Source organism: Notolepis coatsorum, assembly GCF_963971535.1.
Source record: "Notolepis coatsorum genome assembly, chromosome: 3".
Classification (NCBI taxonomy): domain Eukaryota; kingdom Metazoa; phylum Chordata; class Actinopteri; order Aulopiformes; family Paralepididae; genus Notolepis; species Notolepis coatsorum.
The window spans coordinates 99,259,203-99,272,835 of record NC_140167.1 but is presented as its reverse complement, the minus strand read 5'-3'; the positions used below and the strand labels follow the sequence as shown (position 1 = coordinate 99,272,835).

General features: G+C 45.6%; 1 protein-coding gene across 1 annotated transcript in view; it reads left to right on the top strand.

Moving 5' to 3' along the window:
- The window catches only part of LOC311225927 (alsin-like), a 165,651-nt gene that overhangs the window by 49,162 nt on the left and 102,856 nt on the right, over window positions 1-13,633 (top strand). The window contains exon 15 of the mRNA XM_084311318.1: window positions 6,900-6,965. Within this exon, the coding sequence (XP_084167444.1) occupies window positions 6,900-6,965 (66 nt within the window). The remainder of the gene's footprint in view (window positions 1-6,899; window positions 6,966-13,633) is intronic.

The following is a 13,633-nucleotide window of genomic DNA, read 5'->3' as shown; positions in this document are numbered from 1 at the left end:
AGGAAACTCCCCCCCCCCCCTCACCCTGTAACGTGCCGAACAGCAACGTGACAGGAACCTTGAAGGACAGGTGGGTTTACCCCTGACCAACAGAAAAAAGGGGGAGGAAAGGTTACCAGTTCACCCCTTTACGACCCCACACCCATGATACGATGTAATGACAAAAAGAGTATGACGCAGTCATAGTCAGCTCCATGAAGCGTCTAACAGCTTCACACAGCGCATGTGCTAACCTGCTATCTGATTTTTACTAAGGAAAAAACACAGAATAGAGAGGGCCCTCTCAAGAGCCCCGGTACCAGACTTACACATGTGCTTCTGTGGCCAGCCCAACCCAGTTGTAGGTCACACGACACACACAACCCATTATCACCTACAAAAAATGTCAAAAACACTCTACAGAGGAACGCCGTTTTTCATAATGAGAGAATACACAATTCTCGATTAGTATCGGCCACAGGCCTTGCTAAGCACACACGAAAAAATGACCAAACAATCTTTTCTTTAGGAAAATAAAGTTTCTCAAGCGGTTAGCACAACCCCAACAACTAAGCTAAGGGTTACATCCAGTGGTGCAGTCGTGGTCACACCCGGTTACACGCCGTGTTACCAGATCACTGAGGCAGAAGTACGCGCGATCGCGCACGGATGTGTACTCGCGTGTACGCGCACACAAAAATGCGCTGTATCCATTCGTTGTGACTAGTACCCGGCCACCGTTTTACATAACAAAAAGCGCAGGTAGACTAAGTGTCTGGGTGTTGGCTATCTGAATGCATCTCCCCCTTCATTCTGTGTGACACAGGCAGTGGAGGTGAATACTAATGTGGCTCGGAATTCGTGATGGGGGTCTACCTGCTTATGATATTGAATCAAGGGTCTGTGCTGCGCGCCAGCTTTCCACGTGCACATTCACACAAATAGAGAGCAAGAAGAGCTTGTATGATAGAAAGATTGCACTTGCGTATATGCGCTTGTGTGTGTGTGCGTGTGTGTGTGCGTGCGTGTGTGTATAAATCAGTTCTGTGCGCATGCACGTACCCGCGTGCGCGTGCACGTGGCGTGTTACCAGTTCCCATATTACGACTGCACCACTGGTTACATCGTATCCCTACCACACAGTGACACAATATAGTGTAACAACATGTCTGAGAGGAGGATGAAGAAGTCCCCAGGGAACCGGGGGGAAACACAACCCTCCTACTTTACCCTTAATACGGCCAGTTTAAATAGTCGTAGTCAAGAGTGTTTAAAACATGTTATAGTCACAGCACGTTCAACAGTGTAGCATTAAGCTAACGGCCGCTCTCGGCCGATAGCAGCAAGCTAACGTTACCTAGCCTAGTGACACAACAGGCTTGGTAAACACAGTGAGCTAGCGCCGCAGCTAACAGCTGACTGGCTAACACAGTAGGCCACAACTAGCACGCAAGCTAAGCAGCTACCACCTGAACTCGTACACAACGATACAACAAGTCACACTCAGACAGGCCGCCGTTCTGAAACCCTCCTCACCTTTTAAGAGAGAAGAGAAACGAGATGTTAACACAGTTTTACAACGGTGATTTTACCAACATCCGGCGGAGCCAGCACAAGTCCCATCTGGGCTGTAGCTGACTTGAACATGGATTTTCCGATAACGAACATCCATGCTCACATTTCCTCGTTTAGGGTAAACTCTCATTTGCATATGAGAGACGGGGTCTATACGGTGACAGAGAAGTACCCACGCGTCCAGAGATCCTGGGATCACCAGTTACTGGTCGTGTGGCCCACTAGTTGCTATAATGGGCTTCAAACCAAGGTCCTCTGCCGTCGCCTAAAGGCTGAACAAAGGACCCTAATCTGGGGCCGGTTTTCGCAAACATTGTCAGCTAGCCCCCATAGCACTAACAGACAAGTGGAGCTCGCAAGCAAAACATTACTCACCAACCTGGAACCCACCGCTTCTCACAACAGCGGCGCGTCCTACAGTCCAGCTGTGTCGCTGAAAGGTTTTACCGCAACCAGCCACAGCAAGGAGGACTGCAGTTGAGAGGCATGTAGCGGCATAAACTCCCAATACGAAACCCGACGGAGGTGTAGAATGATCATCATCTTCCAGACACTCCAGTACGAAGACAATATCGCCGTATTTTCTCGAATATAGTGAGAGAGAAAATAAAGATATGATGTCAACGTATCTCTTGTTTTCCAACTCTTCTCCTACTATCACATCACGTCAAGTGGGGATCTACCGAGGCACGCCTTGTGGTGAAAGCGAGAAAGGAGGCGAGGGGGTGGCCCCACCCCTGCTTATATGGGAAGCTGATAGGGGTGTGGTCAGACAAATATTGGGATATAAAGGTACATTGTGGTCTTTTATTCAGTGCGCGTGCACGTGCGGGGACAGTGCATGAGTGACGCCGAGCGGAGCCACTATGATACAGAACTTCAAATACACTGTGGTTTTCCCTCCAGCTTTCATAACTTAACCTAGCCATTTTGAAAATGAAATTTAACACCTGAATATATTGGAATGATGATGATCCAAATAAAATGGCTAGGTTAAGTTATGAAAGCTGGAGGGAAAACCACATTGTATTTGAAGTTACTGCACTTTGCCTGTACATTACCTGTATAATTATTCAAGGAAATCATGCAGCAGAGTGCAGTATCTGATTTTTTGGGGTTAATTAAAATAATTACGTCATATTTTTGTATGCCTAAATATTACTTCATTAATACATGTTAAATCTGGGTACTATCATCTATCTACCTATAACACATTTTGGATGGCAAGTCAAAAAACGTTAAAGCCATTTTTCTCAGTTTCACTGTTTGGAAGTTACTGCGGTCTGCCTTGACAGGGCACATCCGAAGATTAGTAGGCCCATCTTTTCCATATGAGTTGAAAGTGCCATTTCAAAATGTTCTTGTTAATCAGTGTGCCATATCAACATTAAGGTTAACTATAAGTTAAATTATGACACCACATCAAAATGTAAATCTCCAACAGATCTGTAATTATATTCCATCCATTTAGTCCCAGACTAAGGATTTGTATAGTCGATTTGTAGTAGGGCTGGGCGATATGGCCAAAAACGTTATCGCGATAAAATTATAAAATTATTTTCATATAACTCGATATCGATAATTATCGTCGATATAATGTCTGTCAAGTTTAATTAACTTCTTATGCCCGGCGCCGATGGACGGGCTATTAATAGACTTGTTTTGCTGCTGCGAATGTCTCGAGTTGATGTCGTCATCAGTCCGCGCACGTTAGCAGTTAGCCGACAAGCGGTGTATCCCATGACAATGTAATAAATATGACCCTAAAATACTCCGTTCTGCCCCAATACATTGCAACGACGTCCACCGTATACCCCACACTACTATAACTGTGGCATCAGAATTCACGCCACACACCCACTCGGCACGTAAACTATAAAATAGCGCCGTGCAAGCTAATTATCCTAGCCAGCCTTGTTTACAATGTACTAAATATCACCTAAAATACTCTGTTCCACCCCAATACATTGCAACAACGTCCACCGTATACCCCACACTACTATAACCGTGGCATCAGAATTCACGCCACACACCCACTCGGCACGTAAACTATAAAATAGCGCCGTGCAAGCTAATTATCCTAGCCAGCCTTGTTTACAACTTGAGTCCTACCTCTCTACCCAGAGGTGCAGCGCGGGTCTCCTTCCGCTGTCCGCCATCTCCTTCACTGATTGGTTGTCAGTGCGTGTGCTCATATCCAAGCTTGGAAAATCGATATATCGAAACTTTGCGACCATGTTTCATGTTTATTTCGAGGAAATAATTTATCGCGATAGTTATCGTTATCGTTTTATCGCCCAGCTCTAATTTGTAGTCACCAACATTAGCCGATAGTCGACTATTAGTCGACTATATAAAAAAAAAAAAAAGTATAATATTGATATTTGTCTAGTCTAGTGTGTTCATTAGATGGGTGAAATCCTCTTTCAGTGCCTCTGTGCCTGTTTTCTTAGGCAGTTAGCCTCTGGTATGCGTGCCATTAGCGTTAGCCACGCTTCTAGGCCTCTTTTCTTTTGGAAAGAATGATAAAAAAAAGATTTGTAAAATAAAATAATAATAAAAAAAAATATATATATATATTTTTTTGCATTCGACTAAGAGGTTGGCAGTCGACTACGGCTCCTTTCGATCGATTATTCGACTATTCGACTAATAGGGGTCAGCCCTAGTGCATAGAAATAGTTTTAATAACCATTTTCCTCTCATAATTATATAAGAGCGCTATACAAGAATGCTGCCGTCTTTATGAGATGCTTGCTTGTCATACCTGGACACATTCAGCCTTGTCTGCCTCATTAACACTCAATGTTCGGCAAACAACAACAGACTGACCCTTCTGATTGGCTCTGACCCTGAAATATCCCTGGTATATCAGTAAAACTACCATAAATAACAGGCTGTGCAACTGCCAATGGCTATGAAAGAGGTAACTCTGCATGGCGATGAGAGGACACTCAGATGCTACTGTAATGCTAGCTAGAATGATCAAATACTTTCAAGTAGTAATCCACAAGATCCAAATTTGTGTTCGTTTTAGCGACATCTATTGGTGACAAGTAGGGATGCTCGATATTGGCTTTTTTACTGATACCGATATACCGATATTGTCCAACTCTTAATTTCCGATACCGATATCAACCGATATCAACCGATACCGATATATGCAGGGTTTCCCCCCCTAAAAAATGGAATAATTTCAGGTAATTAACATTACATATCTCTTGTTGTGGAATTAACACAATATTATGCATACTTTTGACAATAAATAAAATCAGAATTTGTTCTTACTTGCTTGCCTGGGTAAATAAAGGTTGAAGGTAGAAATGTAAAAAAAAAAAATAATTTAAACCGATACCGATATTTTCCGATATCACATTTTAATGCCGATATCGGCCGATAATATCGGTAGGCCGATAATATCGGACATCCCTAGTGACAAGTGATCATTGCTGCCGTTTTTTGCTCTGTATTGACTTGCTTTCCATCTTGAAAATTCATGCTAACTATAAATTAATTGTGTAATTATAATTGTGTAAATTAGGTTTTACGCCGACCATTAAGAAAATACTTGTTAGTTTAGGAATAAGGGGCAGGTAACTATAATATTTATTCTTCTTCCTGCTCCTTTTGTCCATGGAATGACTATTTATGATTGTGTAATGAAGAAACTATGATTGTATTATTCCATGTGGCAAATAAAAACTCTGAACTGAACAGAACTGAACTGAGTTAGTCTTCTATTCATTCACGTCACCTACTGAGTTAGTCTTCTATTCTAACTTTACTGTCATGCACTTGTCCTAATATACTAACTCACAACACTTTGATGAACATGTTACTCAGCTGATAGAGTTGTGCCCTTCCTGATGACTAGTCGTACAGAACTTGTAAGTCGCTTTGGATAAAAGCGTCAGCTAAATGACAAAATGTAAATGTAAATGTATTCATTCACGTTACCTACTGAGTTAGTTAGTGTTTAGAACAGGAATGTCTTGGAGGCGGCTGAGTGGCGCAGTGGGCAAGGCACTCGCCACTAACGCAGGAGATGCTGGTATCGAGCCCAGCTCTCGGCGTTGCTACCGGCTTGGCCGGCCGTCATACTAACACAACTGGCAGTGTTAGAGGGTGGGAAAGCCGGTGGGTGGGGATTGGACGTTGTGGACAGCGACTCCTACAGGTCGGTTGTGTGACGCCGGTACGGCGGAAACAGGAAGTATATCGGGGGCAGCGTGAGCCTCCCACGCGTTTATCCTCGCCACTGAGTACCGGAGGGGGACACGTGATGCAAGGCTTCTATCCTCACTACAGCCGACCAGTGGAAGGCATAGTCTAGCAACGTTCAAGACAGGGGAGGGAAGAATTGGAAACACGAAATTGGGATGGGAGAAACATTTTAAATGGGGAGAAAAAGTGGATAAAAAAAAGAACAGGACTGTCCTGCCAGACACCAGTGTTTACAACAGGACTGTCCTGCCAGACACCAGTGTTTACAACAGGACTGTCCTGCCAGACACCAGTGTTTACAACAGGACTGTCCTGCCAGACACCAGTGTTTACAACAGGACTGTCCTGCCAGACACCAGTGTTTACAACAGGACTGTCCTGCCAGACACCAGTGTTTACAACAGGACTGTCCTGCCAGACACCAGTGTTTACAACAGGACTGTCCTGCCAGACACCAGTGTTTACAACAGGACTGTCCTGCCAGACACCAGTGTTTACAACAGGACTGTCCTGCCAGACACCAGTGTTTACAACAGGACTGTCCTGCCAGACACCAGTGTTTACAACAGGACTGTCCTGCCAGACACCAGTGTTTACAACAGGACTGTCCTGCCAGACACCAGTGTTTACAACAGGACTGTCCTACCAGACACACAAACAGTACTGTATTTGCAAATCTGGTATGTCATAGATGTAGCAGTACTGTCTATCTGTATGTCATGTATGTCATATATGTCCTGATGAATTGAAAATGGGGGACCCTGATGTAAACAAGACGAAAGTCTTTCTCTGGTCTGCATCCCCTTAACAATTGTATGTATTGAGCTGTACTGTACTGTACCCATTCTGCAATCTGTTAATAAACTGTTCAATCAATCAATCAATCACACCAGTGTTTACAACAGGAACAGCCAAGAACAGCAAAAAAAAAAAAAAATTAACATTATTACTTTAATGTTATTAAGCATTAGACCGTACATTCGTACTTGTTCGTACATGAAGAACATGATTTTAAAGTGTCACATTTCTCTCCAGTATATTTGCTAATAGATAAATGAATCGTGGGGCAGACTGGGAGATTCTGACGTTGCACTGTGTGTTTTGTGTATGTGTCTCTCTAGGTACTGCACGTCTGTAGGGAACCTCCAGGTGATGGGTGGATTCCAGAATCTCCAGAAGCTCTCTGTGTAAGATGCTTTTGTTTTAAAGGGATAATCCCCCCATCTTAACAAGCCTATCCTACAGACCCCTCGTGTGTGTCATAATTGTTGCCCAAATAAGGGCGGGCAGGTCCCTTTGTCTCAGACGGCATGGGGACATGAATGGGTTATTAAACACTTTCGCGGCCAACCACATATACGTTATTTGGCGCCAACGGTTAACGTTTTTGGATCGTTTAACCTTTTAAATTTTTTGTATCCACTTTTTCTCCTCCTTTTTCTGTGTTTTTTCTCCCATCCCAATTTTGTCGTGCCAATTCCCCCCTCCCCTGTCTTGATCATTGCTTGCATGTGCCCCCCACTGGTCGGTCGTAGGGAGGGTTGATCGATACTATCGCATGTCCCCTCCGATACATGCAGAGTCAGCCAGCCACATATTTTTTTTTGGTGACGAGCGCTTAGACCGCTGCGCCACCCAGCCGCCTGATCGTTTTCCCTTTTTTTAAATTTGAATATCCTATTCAATGTCAGGGACCTGTATGTTGCCATTAAAAGGCATACTGGGACTCCGAGGGTGCAGTACCGACCAGATCCTGCTAGTAGGCAGTATAGAGAGTGCAGTAAACCCTGTTCCCTGCTACGTTTAAACCGCTCCGGGCGCACTTTTCTAGTAATGGGAAACCTAAGGCTTCACTCGATCGCATTGAATAGTTTTCGGGACCCCCGATCCATATGTTGTGGTGGGTTATGTTGTAGACCAGATGGACATAAGATGGAATACCACCGACCACAGGTAAGGACTATCTGACGTAAATTTCAGCTTGATTGTGCAAGGCTATCATACATGTGCGAACCATACCATGGTCTTCGGGGGAGCTCATTATTTTTCTTTCGGGGGGGGGGGGGGGGGGGACATTACAGAACTACACATAGTCCACACCACACAGACGCACATATTGAAAAACACATGCTCAGATTAACCCCTCTGATCCAACACTAAAATTCACACACAACAGTCCTATTTACACATAAACACACGGATGAACCAATACCGAACAACAAGTCCACGACCAAACACATCGAGTCTAACATTATTATAGTAGGCAAATGCAACATTATCGCCACCCACCTGATGGTGAAGATCTGCCCAATTCTCAAAATCTGCATGTCACAGAAGTAGTCCCCGCAGCAGGCTGCTTCGCCTTCTTTGTAAAACCAAAATTGGTTAGAAGGCTTACTTCTTTGATATTTCGTTTAACTTTCGACATTATCCTGAATACCTGTATTTTCTTTTTTTTTAAATGGCGAGTGAAGTTTGATTTGTGCCTGCAGGCTGCAGCGCCGCCACGCTCCGAATGGTAAACGCAAGAATAGCATGCATGTTGCCATCTATTACGAGTAGGGTATATCTGCAGTGCCGCAACCCCATAGATTTATGCTATTCTCTATTACGGTGAATTAGTGTGCAAATCATTAATCATACATCAAAATAGCCTAATTTTATTATTATACACGATGATGACAATACAGAAAATTACAGAAAAATTTGAAATGTATGGCAAAAATAGCATTTATTGTCAGTATTTTAGAGACCCCCCAAAAATTCACAAATCATGTTTTCAGGGGGGCTGATGTCTCATATAGGGGAGCCATGGCTCCGCCAGCTCCCCCATGGTTCGCACCCTGATCATACCCATCCCCCTGATCGGCGTGTGTTGTGGTAATAACGAATGCCGTTACTGGCAATCAAATCATCTGAAACGACCCCCCCCCCCTTTCATGCATTCATGATGAAACATAATACCTATTATATACATTTGATTTGGAAATAATAGCGTGTCCAGGGACGAAACGCCAATGCTTTTAGTAGAATTCACGTAGCCCCCGGTAACCCGTTTCCCAGGAATTAGCCCGTATCACCCACGAAACTATACTTATATTCACCACGGGATAACGCATGAATCTATTCATGAAATTCTTTTTCTTTTTTGCATCTTGAACGGAAGATAGGTACTGTCAAATGACCATGGTATTGTATCCATAGCTATAATATAAAATATAGATATAGTTCTACAAACAAGGTGACACATAGTGGAACTATGTAATGAAAACCTGGCCCAGCTAGAACAGGATGGGGAAACCAAATGGCCACGAAGGAGTTAAACTAGCTTAATCTGTGGTTCATACAGGCTCTTAACCTTGAAGGAGGTTTTTCTCATATTGGCTTCTCTCACTCATAAGGCAGGGGGTTTTGAACTTCAAAGCGACCATAAAAAAATAAAAAAGGAAAAACCATTAGTCAACAGTATCTTATCAGCTCAGGGCCCTCATTTATCAACGTTGCGTACACACAGATATGTGCGTAACCCGTGCGTACGATCGTTTCTAAGCAAAGTGTGTGACTTATCAATTTGAACACGTGCTTGACTTTGTGCGTCTATCTACGCACAGCTCAGGGCATGCGTACCTGCCGCCCGGTGGTAGAATATTATTATTGCAGTCTGCAACGCGGAAATAAGCTTCCGTGCATTAGTTTCAACACTGGCGTGTTCAACTTCTGTATGACCCGTAATTCATTATAGTTCATTGTAATAATAGCGACAGTGTTATAACGGGCTCACGCGCGAACAAGAGGTTGGCCTGCTTGTTTGGCACAGGGGGGCAGACGCAGAACACCCACCTCCAAACGCCATTAAATATTGTTTCAAATAAAAAGCGAAATACTATTATTTTGTGTCATGTTTCCAAATAAGATTGGTCACAACGAAATGCTTTCTACTTCAATTTGTTGGTTAGAATAGATTACCTCCGTTGAAACTTCACTGAGACTAAAACAAAAGACAGTCTTTTTTTTGTGAGCTCCACGCACAGACATGATAATAATAATAATAATAATAATAATAATAATAATAATAATAATAATAATAATAATAATAATAATAATAATAATAGCTTCATTTTATATAGCGCCTTTTAAGAGACCCAAGGTCGCTTTACATAGATAGGGGGGGGGAATAACAAAGTAACAAACATAGTGGACAGACACAACATGTAAATATGATGATGGGATTCAAGTTCGCGTTTTTATTGATCACATAGGCAGGCTATACATAGGCTACATGGCACGGTCCATCGTGATATTGGAGATGGATCGAGCAATATACTGTTACTGTAGCTGTCAAAGCTCCATCACAAATGCAGTTATGTGAATAGAAAGGGATTCCACTCAGTGATGCGCATTTGCCTGATTCATGTCGTTGCTGCCGGGAGGAAAGGCATGCTGCATGTTTTCAATTCATTAAATAAAACGGATACTTTTTGCAAGGGTTTACTGACTGTCATACAAATAATCAACCAACTACATACTGTAACTTTTCAGTGCACGTTCTTATTTACATCGCAGACCCGCACACAGACATGATGGAATTCAAGTTCAAGTTTGTATTGATCACATATAGGCAGGCTACACATGGCGTATAGACTACAACATCATACATGGCAGTGAGATTCATTGTTCTTGTATATGCTCTCGTATTATTGTTTATATAGGCTACCCAATACCGACATCAAAATAGATTGTATGCCTCTACAAATCATATGCAGCAGGTAGAAAATTTTACGGAAAATCTGTCGCGATTTGGAATAAAATTGAGGAGAACTTTAATCCCTGGGTATTAATCGAACAAAACGGAAAAAGGCAGTCATATTCCAGCACGGTCTTTATTAGTTAATATGGTCTTTAAGTTAATAGATATCATATCCGACATCACCGTACGTGTACATGTCTGTCAGCCTGTCATGTATTTCTCCCATAACACGCTTTGCTCGGCTTAGTCCACTTTTCCACATTTCATGGGGGTGTTCCATTACCGTATATGGTTAATTACGGGCGCTGCTATATGCAAATACTTAGAATCGTGCACGAGCGCGGAGCGTAGAACTTAATGGTATTCATCAACACAGAGTGTGCTTACGACCCGTGTGCGCACGTGTGATGAATCCCGATTTTTCTGTGCGTACACACGTTCTAAATTCTGTGCTTAAGAACAAAGATAGAACACTTTCTAAGAATTGTTGATAAATGAGGGCCCAGGTCTCCTTGGACGTTACTGGTCTCAGTGCGTTCTCCTAGTGGGGGGGCGTAACATCCGCTCCTTTAGTGTTAGCAATGTGGCTCTTAGAATTAGTAAGCAAGACACGTAATCCTCCAGTAGAATGTCGTTTTACCTCTCAGCCCATCTGTACTGTAAATAAATATATTACTGCTAAACAGGAAAGGAACGCACACACACACACACACACACACACACACACACACACACACACACACACACACATACATTCTCAGAATGAACAGAGAGCATTGTTGTTCTTTTAAAATATTTTGTTTATTCTGTGTTTTTACTGTGTTTTATTGTGGTGTTTATTTTCTACAGTTGTGTTACTGGCTTATTATAATTGATTCATTGTTTTGTTTGTCTGCATGTAGCTACTGGCTGGAGCAAAATAGTGTGATGGGATGAGGTGAGGTGGGATGAGGTGGGGTGAGGTGGGGTGAGGTGGGGTGAGGTGGGGTGAGGTGGTATGAGGTGGGGTGAGGTGGGGTGAGGTGGGGTGAGGTGGTATGAGGTGGGGTGAGGTGGGGTGAGGTGGTATGAGGTGGGGTGAGGTGGGGTGAGGTGGTATGAGGTGGGGTGGTATGAGGTGGGGTGAGGTGGGGTGAGGTGGTATGAGGTGGGGTGGTATGAGGTGGGGTGAGGTGGGGTGAGGTGGTATGAGGTGGGGTGAGGTGGGGTGAGGTGGTATGAGGTGGTATGAGGTGGGGTGAGGTGGGGTGAGGTGGTATGAGGTGGGGTGGTATGAGGTGGGGTGAGGTGGGGTGAGGTGGGGTGAGGTGGTATGAGGTGGGGTGGGATGAGGTAGGATGGTATGAGGTGATGAGGTGGGGTGGGATGAGGTGGGGTGGGATGAGGTGGTATGAGGTAGGATGAGGTGGGATGAGGTGGGGTGGTATGAGGTGGTATGAGGTAGGATGAGGTGGGGTGGTATGAGGTGGGATGAGGTGGGTGGGATGAGGTGGTATGAGGTGGGGTGGTATGAGGTGGTATGAGGTAGGATGAGGTGGGGTGGTATGAGGTGGGGTGGTATGAGGTGGGATGAGGTGGGTGGGATGAGGTGGTATGAGGTGGGGTGGTATGAGGTGGGATGAGGTGAGGTGGGATGAGGTGGTATGAGGTGGGGTGGTATGAGGTGGGGTGGTATGAGGTGGGGTGGTATGAGGTGGGATGAGGTGGGTGGGATGAGGTGGTATGAGGTGGGGTGGTATGAGGTGGGGTGGTATGAGGTGGGGTGGTATGAGGTGGGATGAGGTGGGATGAGGTGGGGTGGTATGAGGTGGGATGAGGTGGGTGGTATGAGGTGGGTGGTATGAGGTGGTATGAGGTGGTATGAGGTGGGGTGGTATGAGGTGAGGTGGGATGAGGTGGGTGGTATGAGGTGGGTGGTATGAGGTGGGATGAGGTGGGGTGGGATGAGGTGGGATGAGGTGGGTGGTATGAGGTAGGGTGGGATGAGGTGAGGTGGGGTGGGGTGGGATGAGGTGGGTGGTATGAGGTGGGGTGGGATGAGGTGGGATGAGGTGGTATGAGGTGGGATGAGGTGGGATGAGGTGGTATGAGGTGGGATGAGGTGGGTGGTATGAGGTGGGATGAGGTGGGTGGTATGAGGTGGGATGAGGTGGGATGAGGTGGGATGAGGTGGGATGAGGTGGGATGAGGTGGGGTGAGGTGGGTGGTATGAGGTAGGGTGGGATGAGGTGAGGTGGGATGAGGTGGGATGAGGTGGGTGGTATGAGGTGGGATGAGGTGGGATGAGGTGGGATGAGGTGGGATGAGGTGGGTGGTATGAGGTGGGATGAGGTGGGATGAGGTGGGTGGTATGAGGTGGGATGAGGTGGGGTGGGATGTGGTGGGATGAGGTGGGATGAGGTGGGGTGGTATGAGGTGGGATGAGGTGGGGTGGGATGAGGTGGGATGAGGTGGGGTGAGGTGGGGTGGGATGAGGTGGGGTGAGGTGGGGTGGGATGAGGTGGGGTGGGATGAGGTGGGATGAGGTGGTATGAGGTGGGGTGGTATGAGGTGGGATGAGGTGGGATGAAGTGGGATGAGGTGAGGTGGGATGAGGTGGGATGAGGTGGGATGGTATGAGGTGGGATGAGGTGGGATGAGGTGGGATGAGGTGGGGTGGTATGAGGTGGGATGAGGTGAGGTGGGATGAGGTGGGATGGTATGAGGTGGGATGAGGTGGGGTGGTATGAGGTGGGATGAGGTGGGATGGTATGAGGTGGGATGAGGTGGGGTGGTATGAGGTGGGATGAGGTGAGGTGGGATGAGGTGAGGTGGAATGAGGTGGGATGAGGTGAGGTGGAATGAGGTGGGATGAGGTGGGATGAGGTGGGATGGTATGAGGTGGGATGAGGTGAGGTGGGATGAGGTGGGGTGAGGTGGGATGAGGTGGGATGAGGTGGGATGAGGTGGTATGGGGTGGGATGAGGTGGGATGAGGTGGGGTGGGATGAGGTGGGGTGGGATGATGTGGGGTGGGATGAGGTGGGATGAGGTGGGGTGAGGTGGGGTGGTATGAGGTGGTATGAGGTGGGATGAGGTGGGATGAAGTGGGGTGGTATGAGGTGGGATG